General features: G+C 42.1%; 1 protein-coding gene across 2 annotated transcripts in view; it reads left to right on the top strand.

Annotated features, from left to right (window-relative positions):
- pde11a (phosphodiesterase 11a) overlaps nucleotides 1–27559 on the top strand; it is a 355582-nt gene that overhangs the window by 250204 nt on the left and 77819 nt on the right. For both annotated transcript variants that reach the window (XM_080198223.1, XM_080198224.1), the window contains 3 exons: nucleotides 1023–1132; nucleotides 2307–2397; nucleotides 18394–18494. In XM_080198223.1, the coding sequence (XP_080054349.1) occupies nucleotides 1023–1132; nucleotides 2307–2397; nucleotides 18394–18494 (302 nt within the window). The remainder of the gene's footprint in view (nucleotides 1–1022; nucleotides 1133–2306; nucleotides 2398–18393; nucleotides 18495–27559) is intronic.

The raw sequence follows: 27559 nt of genomic DNA on the forward strand, positions 1-27559 counted from the left end.
ATTGCAGATCTGTTTTTTGGGCAAGATTTTATTCCCAATCTTGAGCACATGGTGCTTGAAAAAATGGGCTAGTCTGTTTCCAGATACTACAGGCAATGCGCAGGGCTTAATTTGCCAGCCAGCAGCAAGGGAATTATTGCGCATGTGCAGACCTCTGTGGCCGCACTTGCACAATTGCAACAGCAGAGGACTGACAGAGAGAGAGATCAGTCAGGTCTCTGCTGCTCTAGCCAGCCTCAACAACGCCCCCCCCCACCCCGTCAAGTGGCAATCACGAGGGCCCATGACATCCATACCGCCCATAGCCCCCACCAACCAGACTGATTGCCCCCCTCCCCCACTGATCACAATCACATGCAGAGCGGCAGCAGGCCCCCGCCTCCTTCCATACCGATCAAGGCAAAGTGCGCAACGGGTCCCATTCTCTCCCTCCACCGACCAAAGTCAGAGAGGCAGAATGGCAGCAGTCCTCTGCTCCCTCCCTCCCCATACCTATCGCAGACAGATTGCGCAGTGTGCCCCCCCACCCCCATTGCCCCACCAGTCACATATAAGGTTTGCACCAGCCCCCCAGTGAGGGCAACATGACAATTCCCTGCTCATGGGGAGCAGATGTTTTCCTCGCCAGAGAGAATCTCTCCCAGCTAGGCCATAAAGGCAAGTGAGCCTTAAGGATTGAACGCTGGGCTCGCTATTTTCATGTTAATGAACCTTTGAATAAATTTAAGTAATATATTCAGCCTCTCGCCAGAAATATGGCACCGGTAAGATCATGAGAGCCGAGAAATCAGGCGCGATCCTGATTTCTTGGCTCTATCCTAATTTTACTGGCTCGCTCCGCCCATTGGTGAGCAGGGTGTACCGATGAAATTCCACCTCGTGTCAGTACAGCTTATTGACTTATTGACCTGTAATCAAGCCATTTGCTGTGAATATTTTTATCTTGCTCTCAGTCAACCCCTCTGATAAAAACTATGGAGCCACCCAACATTGCCTGATACATATGTTTGTTGTTTTGCCAGACTGCAGATTTTCAGGAACTTTTAACAGACACAGAAGTTCTTGGTCTAATGGTGGGTTGCCTGTGTCATGACTTGGATCACAGAGGCACTAACAATGCTTTCCAAGCAAAGTAAGTTCTAATGGTTACAAATATAATGTTATCTTTTTTGCCAATAATTATTTTAACAACATAATTGTTGATCTCCATTCATATCCAATGCATGCACAATGAAAATAATTTGAAAGTAACTTTGCTCTTTCTTTATTCAGTTTTGGTTTTAATCTTCTAAATGGATATATTTTGTTTACCAAACGCCTATAGTTTCAGTTACAGAAACTGGCAATTTGGATCAATGATTCGTGGCCAATTGAATTGCAGATGTAATAATACAAAATCAAAGGAAAATACTGTATATGCTAAAATAAAACAAAAAATGATAAAAAAACTCTGCAGTTCTGGCAGCATCTGTGGAGAAGAAAGGACACAAATGTTTCAAGTCCGATATGACTCCCCCTCAGAACTCGTGCCTAGTTTTTCCAGCACTTTCTTTTTTTATTTCTAAGTACCAAGGCCAGAATTCTTCAGTCTCATATGCCCCACCTCCACTACCAGCAAGAACGAAAATTTTGGCACTGAGCCAAATCTCTTTTGACTGCAGCGGGACCAGAGAATCCCAGCTGCAGGCGAGGTCTGTGAATTCTGGCCCAAGTTACCTTCAGATAACCCACCTGCAGTTTTTGAGATTGAATGATTTCAGAAGTTCAATTTTCTACCCCCATCCTACGATGAAAACTGCATCCTAATTTATTATTGTGTCAGCAATACAATTATTTTAAATTATAACATTTTATTTACAGACATCACCCTCCTATGTCATGTCCAGTAAAAGTGCAGTATAACTTAAACTATTCTATCAGCAGCAGTGAATAAAATCCAACAGGAAAATAGAAATTGGATCTAAAAACACATAGAACACTTCGTCCAAATTGGCATTTAAGAAGACTTCGCATTTTTTATTTTGTCAAAACATTTTTTCTTATATCTGTTTGCCTTCCAAATCAGAGTAAATAGGCTTGTTAGTGAGTTGCTTTTAGCAATTAATTTGGAAATGCAGCCAGATCATTGCATTCAGTTCACATGGTAAATTTCATTTAGACCTGCTTTCACCGTTAGGAACAGAACTAATCAGTAAACTTAGAAATAGAGGAATGTGGGAGAAATTCTAGAAGGGAGAAGATTTTAATCTTGAAAGTGAAGAAAATATATATTTTTTCTGTTTTGTTGAATCTTTTTCTTCCTCTAGGATTGGGTCTGCGCTGGCACAGCTCTATGGCACCTCAGCTACTCTAGAGCTTCATCATTTCAACCATGCGGTTATGATTCTTCAGAGTGAGGTACTGCATTTCTGGCTACTTCCTTCAGATCAAACCAAGCCACAATATATTGGGCTGGATTTTGAGGATTCTGTAGGGTGGCCAAGGTAGTGGGTGGATATGGAGAATTATATGGAGGATACCCACTAGAATCCCAGCAGTGCAAAACAGTTCCTGATTATGTCAGCAATGAGGGTGTAAACAAGCGGGAAACCTGCCTGTTAGCGGCAGTGACCTCGAATGTATTCAAAATCAACCACTTGCATGCAATTTAAATGTGATTTGCCAGGATTGAATACAGCTATCCCAATTTAATAAGATTAATATAAGCCTCCCATGCCTTTAATAAACTGCCTATTGAAGGCTGGTGACTTACCTAACTCAGTGTGGGAGTTCTTTTGACTCGTAGGAAAGTGAGTCCACAGGGAGCTGCATTACCTTTCAAAGAGTTCTTCCCTGTGTTCAAATTTGATAATCTGATACTCTGAGGTTCAGTGTCAGAGCAATGAAGTGGCTAATCCTAAAAATGTTGGTTATGAAAATTATAGGGGCAGTGCAAAATCTAAGATTAGAGGAGCTGCTCATTAAAGTGGCGTCACATATCGGAGTCCTTTAGGGGAGGATACTTAAGAGGCTGCCGTGAAAGAAAAGTAACGTGCGTTGCACATCGAAAATCATTCACCCTGTATTCCTGCATTCTTGAGTGCCGGGGTGGGGAGGGGAACGGTGCTGGAACCGATGCAAGCAGTCCAGCATCAGCAGCAGAGAAAATACAATAACAGGAGGCCAGGCAGAGAAGCAGGCATTGGTCACTGTCACATAGGACCAGGATGACTTTTGTTCAAATGTCAGAGAGACTGTGCCTGAAGAGACTGCAGTTTTCAAGGGACTCAGTGACAGACTGTCCTAATGCAGGATTACCAGGGTGCAGGAGGATATGGTGGAAGCCCAATGCCTAGTGGCATTGAAGGTTAATTCAGCACTTAAATTCTAAACAGCTGCATCAACTCTCAAACAGCCACTCACTGCTGCATCAAGAAGGTGACAAATGCACTATATAAGAGGGTTGAAGAATTCATAAGATCCCGAACGGATGAGGGCTGTCAAGCAGAAAGGGCAATGGGATTCACAGATTTTGCCATCTGTCCACATGTTCAAGGTGTAACATACAGACCTTTGCTGCTATCAGGACTACATTTGAGCAGCCGGCTACATTTAATAACAGGAAGGAATTCTATTCACTCATTGTGTGGTTAATCTGTGACCACGAGAAGCGAATCATACAGATGTGTACTCACTTTCCCAGCAGAAGCCATGATGTCTCTGTGCTTTAACACTCACTGGTGCTGCAATTGGTTGTGTGAAGACTACAACCAAGCGGCTGGATATTAGATGATAAGGGCTAACCTCTTTGCACATGACATATCAGCCACTAGGAAGACAGAAGGCAGGAGCCTCATCCAAATGAAGAGGATGGGGAAGAGCCACATGAAAGGGGATCCACATCAGTAGGTTGCTGCCAATGTGCGTGTCATGGAGGTTTACACACTGGAGGCAAGGAAGCACCTCATACCAACTTGCTTCCAAATACTTGGTCCTCTCAAAGCAACATAAAATCAACTTCTTTCTCTAATGCCCTTCCTTGGTGGTCATGGAGAAGATTGCATCTCAATCTGTGAGCAGGTTGACAGTGCCCTTTAAATACATGGTATCCAACGTCATAAATCTCTGAAGGGCTATGAGTCCTCATATGAAAAAACATGCACTGACTAAAGCACAACATTTTCCTGTGACACAAACATTTTTTCCTTAACCTAACAATAAAAACACCTTACTGTGTGCAAGTCAACTCTTTGAAATGCTTTCAGGTGCTGTGGTGAGATTTATTGCAAAATCTGCAGATATGGAGTGAACAGGTTGCTGCTTCTTTTCTGCTTGGTTCTTGGTGACCGTGATGGATGTCCTCTGGCAGCCCTAGGCCCAGTGGCCATTGTTGCTAGAGAAATTATGGGTCACTGGCAGAGGGGCTGGAAAATTCCTGATCACTCTCGAGAGTGGCTTGAGAAGAACCCTCAAGTCTATCAGGCTGCATTTCACTAGGCTTTCACCAAGCAACATGGCACTGTCCTGTTTTCTGTTCAATGAGGTGCATCTTGGGGGTCCCAGTCACAGAAAACAGTTTCTTTATTTCTATTGGAGCTTTTTTCAGAGACTGAGTATTAAGCTGGCTTTTGCATAAGAGATTTCCCTTCTTAATTACGGCTCAGCTAATAGAAAGACTCACAGAGACAGTATTTTGGTTAAGGATGTATCTTTATTTTCCAGGCCTGGTCAACATACGAAGGAAAGGGATTTGGGGCACTTCCAAATCATTCTGAAATTACATTTCCCCCAGTATTACAATTATTACAATTTTCAAAAGTCATTTGCCCTTCTGCTCTATCCATCTAGGTATGAGCCAATCATTATTAATATGGATTATTTAACTTTGCCATTAATATTTACCCTCTGACAGCATGGGAATATATGAGTTTGTGGACTTTGAGAGTCTCACAGTCTCCTAACATTCCATAGACCTCCTCATCTGGTATATCTATTCATTAACCTGTCTGAGATTTCTAGTACTATTGTTGGCTAGTGAATATTTTATTCATTAGGACCGTCTAAAGATACTGATGAGAATTTCTTTCTCCCTTTACTCATCAGCTGTATTGTTCCTAAGAATGTGGTTGTTTTTACTTGACTACATTCCATCATGCCTTAGAGCAGTGTGTCATTAACCAAGGTGTATGCTTTTAACACAGAATACAATATGTTTTCAAAAATACATGTTTAAATTCTCTAACAGTGGTTATATGTGTCTCTACGCAAACAGTACCATTATAAAATATATTCTGGGCACTTTGTGACTTCTGTATACTATATTCACTCTGATTGTTAGTCTTTTAGTCTCAGGTTATTCTAAACTGCCGCCTTACACTATCTTATCAACTCTCATTTGTGTAAACTCTCTTTTGTATAATTCTGGTTACTGTACACTGCAATCCTTCTCAGGCCATTATATCCTTCCTAAGGCATAGTGCCAGGACAATCCTTCTCATACCATTATATTCCTCTTAAGGTGCAGTGCCAGAGCTGCTTGCAGTACTTCAGTTTTGACCTAACCATGGTTCTATACAGCTGAAGTATAACTTTTACTCCTTTGTATCTTAGTCCTCTCAATAAAAAGACCCGCATTGCCATAGCATTTTTAAAGCTCCACCTTCCTAACTTTTTACTATTTAGAAAGTTCCCTCTTCTACTATTTTTAGGTCCAAAGTAGATAACCTTACATTTGCAAGTTTCAAAATCCATTTGTTAGTTTTTTCCATTTTTTTGATCTAAACAGTCATTTGATGTTACAAAAATTGAATATTGCTGAAAGGTGAGATGTGCTACCAACATGACATCAAGACAAACACATAAATGCTAAATTTCAAACAATCACAACAACTTATACCACAGGAAAAAAGATTGCTGATTTCTCCAAAACCTTGGCCAGTTAGAATCATCTTGCCACCCCCTTTTCTCCTGTGGGATGGGGAGCAGCAGTGAGGGCTGGGGAGGCAGCTTTCAATGACCAACCCCTACCTGATGACAGGCCCCTTGATCAGAGACTGAGTGACCTCCCCACCCCATCAACCCTCTCCTCTCTGGGAGCTTGCTAGCAAACCCAACAGAGTTTTGCTTCTTGGGCTCCCTAAATTAATCACCCACTTAAGGGCCTCAATTGGCAGTGAGGCAGGAAAGACATCCACAAACTTTCCTAAGTCGGACTTAAGGGGGCTGAGGCAGTTCTTAGGGGATGGCATTACATTCTACTCTCTGTGTGTACCTCTGGTCAGAACAGGGCTGAGCTCAGTAATGATGCCATTCAAAATCAACTAGTCTGCGAGCATTCCTATCTGGGATCACAAAATGATAATGGTCTCCTTGGATGGAGTGCTAGAGGGCTATAGGCACATGTGGAAATGTACCCAGCAAGAGTCAGCATTATTAGAAAAGAAGGGGAGAAAACTGTTAAAACTAACTTAATTGAAATGCGCATTACTGTACAACACACAATATTTCAATACTATACACAAAGTTACACACATTAAGTACACACTCTAGCTTCTTTATCTCTATATTCAAAACTAATGAATAAGGAACAGGTTGGAAGTTCAGAGCATAAATTCAAAAAATACTACGCTAAAACATCTTTTAAAAAAGGCTTTCCAGCTTTAAAAAAAATGCTCATATATAGTTTTTCAATATTGCAACTGTAATATTGACAATTGGTGTAGTACTGCTAATTCCTGGAATGAAGGGCCTATCCTATGAGGAAAGGTTGGGCCTGTACCCATTAGAGTTTGAAAGAATTAAAGATGATCTTCTTGAAACAGATAAGATCCTTGTCAGGGTGGATGCTGAAAGGGTGTTTTTCCTTGTGGGAGAGACTAGAATTAGGAGGGCAGTTTTAAAAATAAGAGGTCCCCCATTTAGAACAAAGCCAAGAGAATGTTATTCTCTCCAAGAGTCGTGAGTTTGTGGAACTTCCTTCCCCAGAAAGAAAAGATTCTTGATCAACAAGGGAGTCAAAAGGTATAAAGAGTAGGAAGGAAAGTGGAGATGAGACCACAGTCAGATCAGCCATGATCTTATCGAATGGCTGAGCAGGTTTAAGTGGCCAAAACTCTACACCTGCCCATAATTCATATGTTCATACATTCATACAGCAAGGGAATGCATCAGATCGTTAATGCAACACAATACAATTTTGACTCTACTGGAAGTAGCTTGCTGCATTGGGATCATTTGCTTTCAAAAAGGAGCATGAAACTTCACTGAGTAAGTTGATCAAAGCCAGTGCAAGCCTTAATCTATCAACACGTGCAGTGAGCATCCTTGAATGTCAGATGGCGTAATGGTTCCGACTTGTTACCATCCAATACCATTCTTTTTTGCACTTATTGGACCATAACACACTCTCTCAACTCCTGGCTAGACTAAAAATCTGTTTCGTACTATATTTAACCTAGAGACATAAAATGTATCCCAGAACCTGAATTATAAAGTACTGCATTTTAATAGGTTTCCTTTGTGAAGTATTGATGTAAAAATTCACATTTCCTCTGAAAGATATCAAATATTTTCCTTTCAACCTTACCCACTCCACAGAAAGTAAAGTTGAACCAGAAAAGATGTTGTGATATGATTAGATATAAAAAATTAAATTCTTCAAGTTTCCATGTAATGCTGCACCATAGCAGTAATTGTGGCCTTATCCTTCCTTTACTATTTGAAAAAAACAAATGCCTGCCAAAGAACACTTTGAAATTCCTTACTATTGCAGAGGTCTCCAGAATGAAAATGAATCTTGCTGCACATGAGAAGAAACACTAAATCGTGCCCCACATTTTAAGAATATAAACAGTCATTAAAAAGAACTACTGAGATTAACATTTTAAATTAAACCTTTTCAGTAACAATTAATCATTAATAATCAAGTAAATAATTAGTGGTGATAACATTTAATTTGAAGAATTTTATAATTGATCTTGCAGCAGAAGCCACGGAAGAAAAGAATAATGAGCATGAAACATGTTTTGATGATTTAGATTGTGAATCCACATTCTTTCTTAGAAAGAAAATTAATCGTAACCAATTTAACTCCAAAGTGTGCTAGAAAAGTACAAATTTGATGTCAAAGTAATGGCATGGTAATACACCAAAGCAATTTCAGGCGAGGCTAGATATGTGATTAAATATGGAAATGAAGAAGTTTCTGTTGGGGATAAACTGCTCCACTGTTAGTTTTGCAAGAACTAACATCTTTCTATTGACTCCTAGTTAAACATGTTGAGCAACATCAAATCCATGTGCTATAAATATGAATCAAATTTGCCATAGCAGGGCAGGATGTTGTGAATTACTGACCATCCTACGCTTCCTCCCCCTTCTGAAAAAGACGCCAGGGAACTCGACCCGCTACAGTGGTTCAGGGCAAAACTTCCACCCCTTACATCCCGCTTGAGAACTACCTGTCAATCAAATGGCTGGCAGCTCTGTGATGCCAGTGATGCCACCAGCAGCAATGGCCAATGCCCATCCCAAATAAAATTGTCGCTGGAGCCATAGAGAGGAAAGGTGTGGACTGGGGTGATTCTCAGCGGGAGCAGCTTGCAGACCTCATTGAGGGAGGTGAGGAGCCTGGGTGCACATGCTTGGGAGGGGTGGGGGGACCTGCGGCAAGAATGCCAGACCTTGGGGAGGGAGTGAGGCCAAAGGGGCCTGAAAGGACATATGTTCCTTTCCTGAATATAGTACCAGTAGTGAGAGCTGGCAGACCTCAAACCTGGCTCCTTCCTCCAGCCCTGAATGAAAAAATGCAGCAGGGTGAGGAGTCCCTTAATCAGTAAGCATTAAGCGGCCACTTAAGAGCTTCAATTGGCCCAAGGTGGATAACCCAGAACCCCTCCCACTACATGTGGAATTGTGGTGAAATTGAGGGTGGGTGGGTAGACACTGGGAAGGGCACTCATAGCATCATGCTAAATGTCACACCCTTTTAATGATGTATGGGTGGAATTCACTAATCCTTGCCAACTGGATCCAACAAAGTTGACTCCCACTGAGGCTCTCTGACAGCAGCACAGGGAAGGAATGTCAATCAACATTGACTTCAATCAGACCGGAAGATCTCACTGGCAACCAATAGCAAGCCACCTCTGCCACCAGAAAACCCACCATGGGGCAGAAGATTTTCTCCCAAAGTATTTCTCACTGCCAGGCAACTGTTCTGGCACTGAACAGAAATGTGACAAGAGCAGAGTGGCATTTCTTTACACTTTAATTGTTTTAAACTGGGGATTTAAAAATTGCAAAAGAATTTTAATTAAAAACATGTTTTACTCTTCTGACTCCCCTTTTCTCTTGCTTAGTGCATTTTCAATTTTCCGCTCTTTCTATATCTGGTTTGACATTGAGTTTACCATTTTACATTGCACTACCTTTCCAAACCTCGCACTGTTAATTTTTAATTACTTCAATGTAATGGACTAAGGTGATATCCAGTTGCTTGCCCTGTTCAGTCTGAGGGTGCCATGCTGTATCAATCTTACACTGTCAGCAACTTTAAGGTCAATATGTTATTGACATTAAACTAGCAAGGGAAAATCTAACTACTAGAAGACTTGATCCTTTGATGAGTACAGGAATTTCTGAGTCATTCAGCGGAATTTTACAACCTCATTGTGCCCATTTTGCGGCAGGAAAATGTCATAAAATTGGGTGTGATGTGACTAGTGGGAATGGTGCCTGCTTTTGCGCCCATTCCCATTTTATCAAAACTGAATTGCTGTAATTGGGAGCCTGCCCAAAACAGGCAAAACGTCAATTTACATTTTTTTTTACATTAATGACATAAAGTCATTAGTGAGCTTCACTCCCAATTGTCCCAGATCACCTGCCTTAATGACCTCATTGGCTGCAGCCAGATTGGTCAAGAAAACACCTCTTTTATGAAACTCAGATTCAGGCACCTGATCAGTGAGGGTGAATGAGGTGGTAAGTCTCCACATTCAAACTGCACTATGCTGCTCAGAGAGGATTGCTTCATGATGTCCTTGTTCCATTTTGGGTCAGAGGGGGCCTGTGAGTGTGTGGGTGGGGTGGGGGACTTTGTTGCTCACAGGGTGCAACCTCAGACACTCAGCATGGACCCAGCTCAGAGCACTGACTTAGTGCAGGCAGCAACAAGCACTGTTGCAATGTGGGTTGGGCTGGAAACTCTGTGGAGGCAGTGCTGCAACCGCAGGACTTATCAAGCAGCACTGTCTATAGTCACAACTGCATGGGTTCTGGGTGTTTGAGAGTGGGGGCGAATGGAAGGGGGCTGTGTTGCTATTCTGGGATCTGTTGTGGGGGGTGGTGTAAGGAGAATGTGTGGTGCTGGGAGGCTGGGGGGGAGAGGGGTATGGGGAGTGTGTTGCTAGCCTGGGGGTAAATAGAGTTCTTTAACCTCCCATTCCCCAAATTCCACTCCACCCCCCTTCAGATTGACGAGGTGGCTTTTGCAATTGATCTTGCTGTTCTTTTGCTGGAGCTGAGGAGAATGAATTACGGGAAGAGGATGCTCAGGCCTTATCACTCACAGGAGTAGAGGGAGACCGTTGCCAGAGGCAGGACATAGCTGCCATTTGCCCTGAGTGAGAGGGGTGGGGGTGGGGGGAGGTGGCAGATAAAGTAGGGAGTGGAGACCCCAGCATTTCCACACAAGAGTGTCCTTCGAGCAACAGTCAGACGTAGTGTGCTGCTGGCGACTCCGGCTCTGAAAGGAGATAGTGTGAGATCTGTGCCATTTGTTGCAGGACCTGGCACTTAGGGGCATGATGGGTCACCCACACCCTGTGTGTCAGGGAGATCACAGATGTCCTGTACACCTGGGCTCGCAGGTATATTTGACCTGGATCAGGCCCAGCAGAAAGCCCGGGCTGCAGGATTCACAGCCATCACGAGAGTGCCACAAGTTGCAGGAGCTATAGACTCCACCCGTGTTACCATCAAGGCCCTGGTGAAGAATCAAGGACGATTCATGAACAGAAAGGGCTTCCACTCAATAAATGTGAAATTGCTGTGTGACCATCAGTTGAATATTATGCATGTCTGTGGCAGACATCCCGACAGCATACATAAGGAGTTCTGATGTCCCAGAGATATTGGTGGAGGACCCCAGCGTGCAAGGATGGCTCGTGGGGGATATGGGTTACCCACTTCAGACTTTGCTGATGATGCCTTTGTGAAGGCCTGAGACTGATGCAGAGACCCGATACAATGAGGCCCATGTGGCCACCTGTTCAATAGTGGAGTGGTGCATGGGGCTCCTCAAAATGAAGTTCAGGTGCTTGGACGGCTCTAGCTGGGCTCTCCAATATAGCCGCCGACATCTCACATTGTGCCCTACATAGCCTGATGCAGCAGCGAGAAGATTTTTTGAAGGAGGAGGACACAGAGGCCAACCAACCAGGCATCTTGGGAAGGAGGCTGCCCAGCAGGAGGAGGAAGAAGATGATGAGCAACGTCACAAGGCACTGGAGGGCTGGCAACAGCAAGGATCAGGCATGCGAGGGAGGCCCTGATCACCATGCCCTTTGGTCACTAGGGGCCTGTGTTGTTGCATGTGGGTTCCATTCCACCCCCTCCCCCCACCCCACCCACCCACCCTTGGAGTCCTAGAATCTCCTGAAACACCAGAGTGGTGGGCCTGGGGACAGTGTGTTAGGGAGTTTCTGTGGCAGGCAGGAGGGTGATGACAACTTGCGAAGTACCATTGTAATGATGCCCTGGTGCAAACTAGTCTGACTCCTCCCTGAGCCCTGCATGCACACTGGCACCTGGGCCCACGTCTGGATGAGTAAGCACTAAACCCTCAAGGAGGGCCCCAGGTAACGGGGGAGGTGGGAGAGAGAATCAGGTGTGAGTTCTTGGGATGCCACAGCAGATGCTGTAAGTCACTGCCAATGCATGCCACCTGCAGCAACCAGAGAATTATTTGAGCACCTTGATTTTCTCAGAAGCAGTATGTTGAGGAGCCTCAACGGGCATAGTCCCTCCAGCGATCACCAGGATGGGTACATCCCTGTTAGAGACTATTTAGAGACGTTAGTCACAGGTGTGGGATGAAATAATATTTATTGTTGTCAATAATGATGCTTTCAAAATAAGTGATAATATAAAAACATGTGAACGTGAGACTTTAAAGTACCTAACTATACTATCTACCTCGTGTTGGCCTTCCATCTTAGTGCCGCTACAACTTCTTAACTTCACGTGGCCTACCACTACATCTCAGTGTCTCGCCAGGGTGTATGTTGAGGGGATGGCCAGCTTTCTACCATGCCCCATGGCCTGTAATGCCCTTAGTGCGGGTTTCCTGGAGGGTCTGGGCTTTGAGGACCTCAGATCTCAGTGAAGTATCCATGATACCTTCCTCATCCTGTTGTCCCCGAGATGCCCCATTGTCAGGAATATGGGAGTAAGAAAGTGTAGCCACAGCCGCAGTCTCCTGGGTGGTAGCACCCGGCGTGGCTCGAGCCTTTCCCCCTCCCTCAGGATTCCTGTGGGCCAGTGGGCACTCCATGGGGTGGCAGTGCTTTTGCAGTGAGCGGCAAAAGCTCTTGCGTCACCAGACCTGCCAGTCCTAGAGTTCTTGCCATAGTAATGTGATGGCTGTCTGAGTTGGGGGCCACCTGTCAATGGCAGCAGCAGGAGCCTCGGAGAAATTGTTCCAGTTTTCTTCCATGTTTACTCTTTAGGCCAGACTCTTCAGTGCTTAAAAAAGGAAGTCTTGTTACAAAGTCTTGAGGATCCAAAGTTTCAATGGATAGGTCCAAATCGACTAATTATTAAAGTGTATCACAACCCCAAAAAAAGTGTTCAGCTGGAAGCAGATTTCTACACAACTAAATGCACCAATAATGAAATAACTAAGTTTAAGAAACAGCTTGAAGATGCTGTCCAGGACTTGCAGTGTGAAGTACAACACTGGAATTCAACCTGTCACAGTATAAAACCATCAAAGGTACCACCAAGTTGTATATTTAATTTCCAATTCATTGTTTTGTAACTGGGCCACGTTCTCAAGGACTGAAGCCATAGCCTGCTGTGTTTTAGCGCTGTCCCGCTGGGTTTCCTGCAAGCTCCCGAGCTTCTTAGCTAGGGGCTGCAGAATCTTGAGAAGCTGGTTGAGGCCCTTAGCAGGCCTGCTGTGACTCAGCCATTGCTTGGAACCTGCCACTTATGGTGAGGATATTCTGCCCCGGGCTTTCCACCACGGACATCACCCTTGCAGTGTTGGCCCGAGAACCACACAGGACAGGCAATAGTTGGTCCACCTGAAAGCTTCGGGACTCCTCACAACAGCCTTGCTGTCAGTCCAGTGTTGCTGTCAGCCTCTCCAGCATTCCCTGGCTCTGTTGCTGCATCTCCAGCGGCTGAGCGTGTAGCCTGGGGCCAGCTGAGTCCTCGTTTCCAGCAGGCTCCGGCATGCCAGAAGCCTTGGACTTTCCTTCAACCACTCAGTGTACATCAGCAGATGTGTCGTGTGTACCAGAGTGACCCAGATGTCTCACTAACTTTACCCACTGATATGAGAGTCTCTGGGATGGTGTTGAGGTGGAAGCTAACGCAAAATTAATGCTGGCTCAGAGGTCCCTTCATCTGTTTCCTCCGAGGAGTTTTCTGAGCTGTCAGGGGCAGGATGGGCTGGACCATCACGTTGGGGGCCACAATGCCAGATGGTCCAGGCGCAAAGGTGTCCCTTCCTGCAACACAGGACACAAGGTTAAGTGCAAAGGGTGAGAAAGGAATCTGAGCTGCACATAACTTGAGATTTCTCCAACATGTGGAGGATTGGCAGGTACTCACTTCTGTGCTCCAGCCCAACCATGCTGTCACTAATGGTCAACATACCCTCCTCCTGCAAGCTCCAGTGCCCGCTCCTCAAAGGGGGTGAGGACTGGAACTGATGACAGAAGGTGGTTGTGGAGGGTTGTTTTCAAACTGGAGGCCTGTGACCAGCTGTGTGCCTCAGGGTCCACTGTTATTTGTCATTTATATTAATGATTTGGATGAGAATATGGGAGGTATAGTTAGTAAGTTTTTAGGTGACACCAAGATTGGTAGCATAGTGGACAGTAAAGAAGATTATCTCAGATTGCAACAGGATCTTGATCAATTGGGCCAATGGGCTGACGAATGGCAGATGGAGTTTAATTTAGATAAATGCGAGGTGATGCATTTTGGTAGATTGAACCAGGGCAGGACTTACTCAGTTAATGGTAGGGCATTAGGGAGAGTTACAGAGCAAAGAGATCTAGGGGTACAGGTTCGTAGTTCCTTGAAAGTGGAGTCACAGGTGGACAGAGTGATAAGGCATTCAGCATGCTTGGTTTCATTGGTCACAACATTGAATACAGGAGTTGGGATGTCTTGTTGAACTTGCACAAGACATTGGTAAAGGCCACACTTGGAATACTGTGTACAGTTCTGGTCATCATATTATTAGAAAAGATCTTATTAAACTAGAAAGAGTGCAGAAAAGATTTACTAAGATGCTACCGGGACTTGATGGTTTGAGTTATAAGGAGAAGCTAGATCGAGAAGGGCTTTTTTCTCTGGGGTGTAGAAGGCTGAGGGATGATCTCGTAGAGGTCTATAAAATAATAAGGGACATAGATCAGCTAAATAGTTAATATCGTTTCCCAAAGGTAGAGAAATCTAAAACTAGAGGGCGTAGGTTTAAGGTGAGAGGGGAGAGATACAAAAGTGTCCAGAGGGGCAATTTTTTCACACAGAGAGTGGTGAGTGTCTGGAACAAGCTGCCAGAGATAGTAGTAGAGGTGGGTACAATTTTGTCTTTTAAAAAGCATTTAGATAGTTACATGGTTAAGATGGGTATAGAGGGATATGGGCCAAACGCAGGCAATTGGGACTAGTGAATTACAAAATCAAAGGTAAAGGAGAGGGTACAGGTGCAGGTTAATGTTGAGGACATTCAACTAGTTAAAGGAGTAAAGGGCTCGGGAGAGGTTAGTAGCGTTTCAACAAGTCGGGTCCAGATAAAGGCTGGCATAAAGACACTTTACCTGAATGCACGAAGCATTCGAAACAAAGTGAATGAGTTGATGGCACAAATCAGCACAAATGGGTATGATCTAGTGGTCATTACAGAAACGTGGTTGCAGGATGACCAGGACTGGGAACCGAATATCCAGGGTATCAGACATTTAGGAAGGATAGACAGGAAGAAAGAGAAGGTGGGGTAGCTCTGTTAATAAAGGATAATATCAGGGCGGTAGTGAGAAACGATATAAGCTCTAAGGAGCAAAACGTGGAATTGTTGTGGGTGGAGATAAGGAATAGTAAGGGGAGAAAATCACTGGTGGGTGTGGTCTGTAGGCCCCAGAATAATAACTTTGAGGTGGGGAGAGCTATTAACAAGCAAATAATGGATGTGTGCAAAAACGGAACAGCAATAATCATGGGGGATTTTAACCTGCATGTTGATTGGTTGACATAAGTCGGACGCGGTGGGCTTGAGGAAGAGTTCTTAGAATGCCGTCGGGATAGTTTTCTTGAACAGTATGTTACAGAACCTACGAGGGAGCGAGTTATTTTAGATCTGATACTGTGTAACGAGACAGGTAGAATTAAGGATCTTCTTGTGAGGGATCCTCTTGGGATAAGTGATCACAATATGGTTGAATTTCTGATACCAATGAAGGGTGAGAAAGTAGGGTCCCAAATCAGTGTCCTCTGCTTGAACAGAGGGGAGTACGATAGGATGAAAGCAGAATTGGCTAATGTAAACTGGGAGCACAGACTGGTTGGTAGGACAGCTGAGGAACAGTGGAGGATTTTTAATATTTTTGTCAGTACTCAGCAAAAATATATTCCGGTGATAAAGAAGGACTGTAAGAAAAGGGATAACCAGCCATGGATAACAAAGGAAATAAGGGAGAGTATTAAATTAAAATCCGATGCGTACAGAGTGGCCAAAAATAGTGGGGAATTAGAAGATTGGGAAAGCTTTAAAAAACAACAAAGAACGACTAAGAAAGCAATAAAGAAAGGAAAGATAGATTATGAAACTAAACTAGCTCAAAATATAAAAAATGATAGTAAAGGTTTTTACAAATATATAGAAAGGAAGAGAGCGCCTAGAGTGAATGTTGGACCCTTGGAGAACAAGAGGGGGGGATTTAATAGTGGGAAACGAAGAAATGGCTGAGACTTTAAATAAGTTTTTTGTGTTGGTCTTCACGGTGGAGGACACAAATAGCTTACCGAATATTAAATATCAAGGGTTGGTTGGAGGTGAGGTCCTTAATACAATTACTGTTACTAAAGAGGTAGTGCACGGTAGACTAATGTGATTGAAGGTAGACAAGTCCCCAGGCCCGGATGGAATGCATCCCAGGGTACTGAAGGAAATGGCAGAAGTAATAGCAGATGCGTTGGTGGTTATTTATCAAAATTCGCTGGACTCTGGGGAAGTGCCAGCTGATTGGAAAACAGAAACTGGTGGATGTGGTGTTTTTAGATTGCCAGAAGGTGTTCGATAAGGTGCCTTGTAAAAGGTTGCTGCAGAAGATTACTTGCAGCCTAGCAGGAAGGTCCCTCATTAAAAGACACTCTGTGCCTGATTGAGGCATCTGGCATCAGGAAAGTGGGGGGGATGATGTGGGGTAATAGTGTGGGGGTTATGGTGGTGAGAGTCATCCCCCATGCCCTTTCCTCTGATACGGAGTTGGGGGTAAAGTGTTAGCATGGATTGAGGATTGGCTATCTAATAGGAAACAGAGAGTTGGAATCAATGGGTGCTTTTCTGGTTGGCAGTTGGTGACTACTGGCGTGCCGCAGGGATCGGTGCTGGGGCCTCAACTGTTTACCACATATATGGATGATCTGGAGGAGGGGACTGAGTGTAGGGTAACAAAGTTTGCTGATGACACGAAGTTGAGTGGGAAAGCGAATTGCGTGGAGGACGCAGAAAGTCTGCAGAGAGATTTGGACAGGCTAAGTGAGTGGGCGAGGATCTGGCAGATGGAGTATAACATTGGCAAATGTGAGGTTATCCACTTTGGAAGAAATAATAGTAAAATGGAATATTATTTAAATGGTGAAAAACTACAACATGCTACTGTGCAGGGGGACCTGGGGGCCCTCATGCATGAATCGCAAAAATTCAGTCTGCAGGTGCAGCAGGTGATCAAGAAGGCGAATGGAATGTTGGCCTTTATAGCAAGGGGGATAGAATATAAAAGCAGGGAGGTCTTGCTGCAACTGTACAAGGCACTGGTGAGGCCACAACTAGAGTCCTGTGTGCAATTTTGGTCCCCTTATTTGTGAAACGATATATTGGCCTTGGAGGGAGTACGGAGAAGGTTCACCAGGTTGATACCAGAGATGAGGGGGTTAGCTTATGAGGAGAGATTGAATAGATTGGGCCTGTACTCATTGGAGTTTAGAAGGCTGAGGGGTGATCTTATAGAGACATATAAGATAATGAAAGGGCTAGATAGGATAGAGGTAGAGAGATTCTTTCCACTTAGAAAGAAAACCAGAACTAGAGGGCATAGCATCAAAATAAGGGTGGGTCAGTTTAGAACAGAGTTGAGGAGGAACTTCTTCTCTCAGAGGGTGGTGAATCTCTGGAATTCTCTGCACATTGAAGTGGTGGAGGCTACCTTGTTGAATATGTTTAAGTCACGGGTAGATAGATTTCTAACCGATAAGGGAATTAAGGGTTTTGGGGAGGAGGTGGGTAAGTGGAACTGATCCACTTCAGATCAACCATAATCTTATTGAATGGCGGGGCAGGCTCGAGGGGCTGGATGGCCTACTCCTGCTCCTATTTCTTATGTTTTTATGTTCTTGTCTCTCTACTACTGACAGCGCCACTAGAAGTGTTATTGGTAATATATACACTTGTTCCTTCACCAGGGATACCTGGTGGTAATGCCCTGATGAAAGGTAAGTATGAGTGGGATGGGTATTTCAAGAAGGAGCATCAGAGGAAAGGGCATGGGGGATGACTCTCACCACCATAACCCCCATACCATTACCCCACATCATTCTCTCCCCCCCCCCAACCCCCCGCCTCCTTTCCTGATGCCAGATGCCTCAATCAGGCACAGAGTGTCTTTTAATGAGGGACCTTCCTGCTAGGCTGCAAGGAAACCTGCAAGTAAGCCTCCCCCTCTGGACTTAATTGGGAAAGGAGGCAAAAGGGTTCCCACCTTGCAACCTGATCAAACAACCCACTCACCTCAAAACTCAGTTCTGGGGAGGAAGGAGCATTAAATTCTATCCAGTGGATCCAGTAGCTAACACAAAGAAAATCACTTGAGCCAAATAGTAGTTAGGGGTTCTTTTTGTTTCTAATATGTACTTTAATAATATTTTAACTCCAATTCTTTTCTTTCCCTTGTACAGGGGCACAATATTTTTGCAAATCTATCCTCCAGGGTGTACAGTGACATCATGCAGCTTTTGAAACAGTCAATACTAGCAACTGACCTGACACTCTACTTTGAGTAGGTTTCAATCTACTTTTGTACATCAACCCGACAATTTGTTTATCTGAAAAACATCTTATTGTTCTACGAGGTGCGCTTGCAGAAGTCACAATATTTTTTGATTTCATTGGGCCTTGTGTGTTGGGTAGAATTGGTGGAGAATGCAGCAGGCAGTTACCCCCAGCTGATTTTTATAACTCATTTGGCGATCCTTGATTTCAATGATGGGTTTCAATTAGTCTTAAAGAAATTTAACAACTTTTATTTTGATCAGATGACAAAATTGGTGCTTCCACGCAGATCCAAAACCTATTACAATTTTCAGCATTAGAAATGCAAACAACATTTTGAAAATTGTATCATATAGGTTTTGAAATGAAAATAATTGAGAAACTGTCAGTTTGTATATACTTAGAATATTTGAAATAATATAAATTTAAAACATATTAATCTTGGAAATTAAACTAATTCAATTTAGCAGAGTACTATAGCAGCAATGTTGTTTTATTCTTCCTCTTAATATGCAGGAATGCATGGGGATTGATATTTACTTTGTATAACAGCCTGTTTTACATTGATCTTGGTTTTTATTTGCATTGACTGCAAAGGAAGTGAAAACAGAACAGATGTACTTGCTATTGTTCAGTACGGTCACAAAGTCAAGATCTGTCTCCTGGATCTGTATGCAGACTACTATCAGTGGTTATCATTGATACTTGCTTACAAAGTCAGTCACAGAAATTGCAGTGCGATGCAATAGAGTTTCAGATCTTAAAACTCTTCTGACTGGAAGATTTCTTTACACAAAGGATACTAGAGCATGGAATGGTTTGTCACAGGGGATATTTGAGGCAGGGATATAAGGGAAGAATAGAGAAAAAATTGAAACCAAGGGAGACAAGACCAAGAGAAGAGAGCAATAAGGCACAGTCATTATCTTTTGATTGCACTAACAGAGACAGTACAGAGACATTGGGTCAAATGTCTTTTGTGGTTTAAATCTCCATGACTTTGGGTATTACTTTGGGTAAAGAGTGAAAGGCAAAAGTGGAGAGGTTTTGCTTACAATAATTTATCCACGGCACCAATTAACATTGATCATTGAATCACAGAATAACAGCCCAGAAAGAGGTCATATGGCCCATCATGCTCGTGTCAGCTCTTTGGCAGAGCGATCCAATTAATTTCTCTCCCCTGTTCTTTCCTGATGGCCCTCTAATTGTTTCCCCTTTTTAACTGTTACTATTGAAAGTGCTTCTACCACATCAGACAGTGCATTTCAGATCACAACATATTGCTGTTTTTAAAAAAAGTTTCCTCATTTCATTTCTGCTTCTTTATCAATTACCTGAAATGTTTTCTCTTGTTACTAATCCTTCTGCCTCTGGAAACAGTTTCTTCTTATTTACTCTGTCAATCATTTGAACTGTTCATAATCTCTTCTTAACCTTCTTTGCTCTAAGGAAAATAACCCCATCTTCTTCAGTCTCTCCACATGAATAAAGCCTCTCACCATTCCATTCCTCTCTGCTTTATTGAAAGCATTAACATCCTTCTAAACTGATAACTGATCTATAATGCTCCATCTGAGACTTACTAACCAGTAATTTTATAAAAGTTTAGGACAACTTCCATGTTTATGTATTCTATCCATCTATTAATAAAAGGAAGATCTCAACACAGTGTTAAAATTAACGAAGGAGTCAATTGAAAGGTATGCAACTGGACTCTGAAAAGATGAGATATGGGTTATATGTTGGAAGAGATCATCAAAAGTGCAGCTGATCATGCAGGCAACTTTACTGGAATATTCCATCAGTTAGCTGAATTAAATTAGTTCTAAACTTATTACTTGGCAATTTGAACATCTGCAGCAGATTCCAATCTTTAAAAGTGATATTTTAATGCCAGTCTTCTTTAAGCTTCCTTACAAGGTCAAAGTTCATCAAAATAGCACCTCATTAACAGAGACCATGTCAGGGATATCCAACTGTGAAGGGAGAAATGAAAAACAAGACTAAATAAAAAAAATTAAAAGGGTAACGGCTCTACTCATTTTGGTCAAAGTTGCGCAGATGTGGTTGTTGTCCAAGTTCAAGTTATTTCACACAACTACAGTACACTATTGCAAAATTCAGTTGACTAAACCTTATTAATTAAATTAAATTCAAAATCCAAAGATACTCAAATTGAACAAACTATTCAAGTTGGCCTTTAAACATTTTTGGCCAGAGTTTTACGACCCTGGACCAATAGGATTGTGGGACTGGTAAACTAGAAAGGGAATATATCAGAATGGAACCCAGACATGTCCCCACTGCCAGTCTATTATGAAGATATGAAATAGGAGCAGAAGTAGGCCATTCAGTCCTTTAAGTCTGCTTGACTATTCAATAAAATCAGGCTGACCTGTTTGTGTTCTCTTTCACATTTCCATCTACCCCTAATAACCTTTGATTCACTTGCCCAACAAGAATCTTTGCTTAAAAATATTCAATGACCCCACTTCCACTGTCTTCTGAGCATAAAACTCTAAAGTCACATAACCCTCAGAGAGAAAATAATTCTTCTAATCTCTGTCCAGTAAGGATCACTCCTAATTTTAAAACAAATCCACTTTGTCAATACTATTCAGGATCTTACATACTTCAATCAAGTCACCCTTCACTCTTCTGTACTCCAGTAGAAACAAACCCTGCCTTTCCAACCTATCCTCATAAGACAACCCATTCATTTCAGGTGTCAATCTAGCAACCCTCCTGTAAACCATCTCCAAAGCATTTATATCCTTCCTTAATAAGGAGACCAAAAGTGTACAGAGATGCTGTCTTACCAATGCTCTGTATAACTGAAGCATAACATCCTTACTTTTATGTTCAGTTCCTCTCATAATTCCATTAGTCTTCTTGATTACATGCTATACCTGCATAACTAACGTTGTATGAGAACACCTAATCCCTCTGCTGTTCAGCGTTCTGCAGTTGTTTGAGTAATTTTTTTATTCTTCCTGCCAAAGTGAACAAATTCTCATTATCCCATATTATTATTCCATTTGCCAGATTTTTGCCCGCTTACTTGACCAATCCAAATCCATTTACAAACTCCATATGTCTTCCTCACAACGTGCTTTCCTACCTATCTTTGTATCATCTGAAAGTAGCTACCATACCTTTGCTCCCCTTATCTAAGCCATTGATGTAAATTGTAAAACGTTGAGGCCCCAGCATATACCAGCGAGACTCCATTCTTCAAATTCTGCTAATCAGGCAATGACCCATTTATGCATACTCTCTGCTTTCTGCCAGCCAGCCAAACTAGGTTGAGGTTTTATGAGGTTTTAATTTTTGCAATAGCCTTTGATGTGACACCTTATCAAATGCTTTTTGAAAATCCAAGTATGGCACATCTACAGGCTCCCCTCTATCCACAACATATGTTTCTCCATCAAAGAGCTCTAGTAAAATGGTTAAATGTGGTTTCTCTTTCGTATAACCATGCTGATTCTTCCCAGTTACATGGGGCCTGTCCATAAGTGCCCAGATATAATCTTTTTAATGATCGATTCTAATACCTTCTCCACCAAGATGTCAAGCTAACTGGCCTATACTTTGCAGTTTTCTGCTACCCACCCTTCCTAAATAGTAGAGTTATGTTTGCTACTTTCCAGTCTGATGGAACCTTTCCAGAATTGAAGGTATTTTGGAAAATTAACACCAACACATCTGTTATCTCACTACACCTCTTTTAAGATTCTTGGATGAAGTCCAGTAGGACCTGAAGATGTGTCAGTCAGTAGCTCCGTCAGTTTGCTCACTACTGCTTTCCTTGTGATTATAATTTCGTCAAGTTCCTCTCTCCCCTTTGTCTCCTGATTTACAGCTATTACTGGAATGTTTTTTATATCTTCTATGAAGCAAAATATCTGTTCACTTCATCTGCCATTTCTTTATTATCTAATATTATCTCCCCATTTTTACTCTTCAGAGGATCGATACTCACTTTACTTACTCTTTTCCCGTATAAAAACTGTAGAGGTTCTCACTATCTGTTTTTACATTCCTAGCTATTTCTGTCCCTTTATTAACCTTGTAGTCATTCTCTGCTGTTCTTTATATTATGATCAATCATTCAACCTGTCATTCATCTTTGCATAGTTATGCGTTTTCCTTAAATTATTCTGGAGATAACTGAGAGGTGGGGTTGGGGGCATGCAGAGCAGCAGTGAGCAGGAAATCAAGTTTCTGAAGAAGCCAAAAGAATGCTATTCTGAGGACGTTTTAAATTTTGTCAGGTGCAAAGGATCCATGGAGCTTCAGTGGCTCGCCACCTATAAGAAGGTGAGAGCACATCAGCAGTTGACTGTGGCTAGAGGTGAAAGTTAATGTGAGTAGCAGTGTTTTAATACATGAAGGGTGAGAACTGATAAAATACCAGGAGGGAGAAGCTGGAGGTACTATGGGCACATATCAAAGGCAGATTATTCAAAGTGTTTCTCTGTGGTTTATATTTTGCATTGTCTCTCATAGCCCAGTTGCACTTGCCAGTCAGTGCCAGTTTCACTGGGAGTTCAGCTGCAGGGCACCAATAAAATATAAGAGGTTTAGCATTGGCAATGCAACGATCAATGCTGAGTGACCAGGGCATCCGCTGTGAGACAACATCACATTTCACTGTGAATGCTGGTGTTTGGTCATGCCGTCTGCCAGGGTCATCAACCTCTTCTTGAATTTCATTTTTGCCTTTTATGACATCCAAGGTTGTGAGCTTGGTATAATGAGTCCAACTCACCTTGTCAAATCATAACAGGTCATTGAATCACTTACGGTACTGCAATCACGTTTGGAGTCTGCTGGGGTTGCTAGTTTTCACTGCAACTTCCAACTACACCTTCCCTGTAGGGCTTGCTGGTCTCTTCCACCCATCAACCGGGCAAAATTCTCTCCAATCCTTTTCGGCCTGGTGGAGGACTTCCAGGGAAGTATCATAAAATTGGGATCCACTCTTCGTATAACTGCAACTATTCCTTGAAAATCCTTGGTTAGTTCCTCTTTCTTGTGTTTCTCAGTGTGATATCTTTAAACCAAGTGCTGCTTATTCCTTTAGCTACGATGCCTGCAATTCAGAGGCTGGAACTTCCCCACTTGTCAGCTCTTAACTAGATGCCAGTAACAAATTCTGCTTTTAGGTCCTGAGTTCCACGTGATCTGCCCTTTTTGCAACCTTGTGGAGTCAGTGAGCCATATCTGTGTTGAATGTGTTAAGACTGCACACTCTTTTTTGTTTCCTCAAAAACCTTTTGTTGATTTTTTGTTTGCACGTCAGTCCCACGCTCCTGATCCTCAGAAACCCAATGCAGAGGGGAGGTAGAGAAGGAGAAGAACCTCCTCGCAAACCTGCCCCTGGGCATGGAAATGCTTGCCGTAAATAGGTCCAAGCAGCGGGCGACCAAGAGGGTCGCCTGACCCAACTGTTTGCCCCTCTATCGTGGCTAAATTCACGGCCAGGTATCCCTGGAGAGGGAGCATGCAGTGTCCGAGGTACCATTAATGCGTTCCCTGCCTGGTGGGCACTGCAGGGACTGGATGCATTATTTACCCCTTTAATCACCTTTTGATTTGATGTTTTAAGTTGTCTTTCCGTTTTGTCTTTTGTTTCGGCGGTTCCCTTCCTTTCGGAGCTGCCCATTTTAATTTGTCCCCTTGTTAATTTGACCAAAAAGATTGGTCCTGAGTCCCAGGCAAATTGCCATGTGACCCAATTTGGGCCCTGATGTTGGGACTCTTCTGGTCAAATTCAGCCCTTTGAATCAGTTTGTTTTATCCCTTTAAACACATTACATCATCCTTGTACAAAGAGATGACATATTCGTTTGTGTTCCAGATTTCATTTCCTGATTTCTTTTTATACATACTATAAATTTTCTCCTCTCCCAAATGCCTTAACTGGCATACAGTTTCTCTATACACAGTCATAAGGTAACCATCCACATATTTCTGAACATTATTCTCTGGTTTCAGGTATGGATACCAATATTTGTGATATTTGAAAAACAGACATGAAATATCTTTTTCCAGTACTACACTAAGTATCACCAGGTTAACTACCTTTTTCTGATCATGTAACTAAACAAAGGCTGTGCATGTGTGAAAGTGGACCCAGTAATATTTACCCAAACATAAAATAGGTCAATTTCATGCATGGACATTTCTTTGCTTTTGATGTGCTTATAGCCTTTTTTTTAAATGCACAGGTCTATATTGGTTAATGTAAATACCCACCCTCAATTTACTGGAAGCAAGTTCAGAATAGCATTGCTAAATGCACTGGTACAACTCTGGGAGCTGAAAATTTTAGGCATTAACTCAATAGTAGATGTGCCAGTAAAGAACAGCCAGGTTTCTGTGGCAATGGGGGAGTTCTCACTGACTGATTTTATGTGTTAGTTACTTGTTCAGGCATTTTGATTGCTTTTCCAGATGTGGTCTATTACGGTTCATTTGTATACAGAGTTTTTAAAGTGGCCACATAATTTAATCTTAAAGCAATCAAATACAAGGAATCAATTTATGTATGATCTGAGGAGGAACAAGACAATTTCCATTTGTGAGAGTTATAAGTTCAAGTAGATACTCCCAGAGAAATGGGTTAAACTGCAAGCTGAACTTCAAAGGCTTTTATTTTTTATGGATGGATTATCAACATTAAGTCTGCAAATATTTCCATTGTTTTTATGCTTCTAAAATTCTAAATAAGTATAACCAGAGGACATAACAGAAGAACTGAGAGATCATTGCAATTTGATTTGCCAATATCCATAAAATTAATTTATAAGCTTTGCATTGTTAAAAAGTGAGCTGACCGTGCTTTGGCTGCAGAAAGCTTTTGATACAGTGCTATATATGACTTGTTTAACAAACTAAAGCCAGTGATTAAGAAGGTTCAATCGTGGTTGTTAATTAGTGAAGAGGCTGGAAGTAGCGGTTGGTTTTAAGGGGTATTAGGCCAAAATTAGGGAAGAATTAGTTAGTGTGTCTCACCTTCCCCTGAGGATTTTCAAATCTTCTCTAGCATAGGAGAGGCGTATTTCACATTTGGACAAGTATAATTTGGTCCAGTTTCACACATGCACAACCTTTGTTTAGATACACGATCAGAAAAAAGGTAGTTAACGTGGTAGTACTGGTCTGTATAGGAGAGAATTCAAATGTAACCATCTACCATAGTGAGATTCAAACCCAGAACCCCAGAGCATTGCTCTAGGTTTGTGGTTTACCAGTTCAGTGACCTATACCTCTAGGCCACAGGAGAGACACCACTTGATCTGCACAGGATCTTTTTCTGTTCCTGATTGACAGGCAAATTGGTCACTTATGTCTATGAAACCATTGTGGATGGAGGTGAGTAAAGACTAGGCTCAAGAGGAAATAATCTAGATCATGAAAAAGACTCAAAAAGACCTGCAGTTGTGCAAATGAAGTTCAATATGGCTAACAGCAAGTTTTTGAAAATTAAAAGCAGAAGGGATGCTCCACTTATTGGAATTGAAACTGATTAACTCCAGAAGTTAGAAATCAATGTTAAAGAAAGTTGGTGGGCTATAAAACAAGGCTGTTTGTTTCCAGCCTATTTTACACTCAGGTTGTCAACCAATTTCATCCAGGCTGAGACAGAAATTGAAAGAAATTTAATTGAAGTATCTCTCACTATACTATATCAAAACAAACAGAATGTTGAATTTTGTAGCCAAATCAGTGGAATTCAAATTCTTTAGAGGATATGCTAAAGCAGCTCAGTACTTTCATCAAACCATACTGATGCCACACTCACTTCTGATCACTACAACATAAAATCACTATCCAAGCCCTAGAGACAGTACAAAGGAGAGCAGCATGATTGATCTTTGGCATTAGAGTGATGAGCTGCAGAGGAACAATTTGAAAAACCAGAGCCTTGCAGCTTTGAAAATAGACATCTTTTCAAACCTTTGTTGAGGAAGTTAATGCTTAATGAGATAGACCCTAAACAATGCTTTCAGATACAGCAAGGCAAGATGGTATAAACTCCAACTTGTGAATGGAATATGAAGGGCAGATGTCAGTGGATAATTACCATATTGATGCAAGAGTACTAATTAACCAATAATCAACATATTGATGGATTGTGCAGAATAGTTGTAAAGTTAATTAGCTGAACCCATTTAATCAATAATTGTGTGAAGGACCTATTTCAACTGAATGAACATGGTTTCAAATGGTGACTGGAGCTTAATCACTGGCTTTCTCTTGGTCTAAATCTTGCCTGTCAAAAGCTAAACTGATCAGGAAAATGGAAAATTTGCTTTATTTCATTCAACCTATTCCTAAAAATTAAGGTTTAAATATTGAAGTCCAATAATGGTTTACTGCTTTCTTTAAAAAATGGTATTGAAGTTCCAATCTGCTGAAAATTGCAAACTTCGCCTTGCACAATTTTCTGCTATGGTAATGTTCTTCCAACTGGAACTAATTATAGCAGTATCAGTTCTGGCAGTGTGTTCCCAAGGCAATTCCTTCTAAAATCCACCCTAGTTGAAGTGATCCTTGCATGAAGTTCCAGCCTGCCCTATTACTGCCACATGTCATTCATTAACTTGAATAGACATTCTACCTATTAGCATGCTTTCCCCTCAAAGAAAGAATATATTTGAATTGAGTATTATTTTGCTATGGAATAGTCAAGAGAAACAATATGTTAATGTGACTCTCAGTGTTTTGTTTAAATATCTATTTATGCAGGATTTTACTCCACATTCTGTTTGTTTTCTGTATCAATATTATGTAAAAAAGGCACCAATTAATTTCTGTCAGTGCCAACTGGGAACAGATATTATTCCCAGCTTCCCAAACTGCATTAGAAACAGCCACAATGTAAGAGGATTTGAATCAGCCTGAACTAAATTTGTTCCTTTTCTCCTTTGTAAATGCGTACAGTGCAACTTTAGTCTGCAATTTACCATTGAACATCTGCTCTGTGTTGAATAATTGGCATGGTTTTGTTTTGGATCAGTTTAATAATGTTGAATTTGAAACTGCTCAAAGAATATG

This window comes from Carcharhinus amblyrhynchos, chromosome 11 (genome assembly GCF_965287045.1).
Source record: "Carcharhinus amblyrhynchos chromosome 11, sCarAmb.v2.hapA, whole genome shotgun sequence".
NCBI classification, from domain to species: Eukaryota; Metazoa; Chordata; class Chondrichthyes; order Carcharhiniformes; family Carcharhinidae; genus Carcharhinus; species Carcharhinus amblyrhynchos.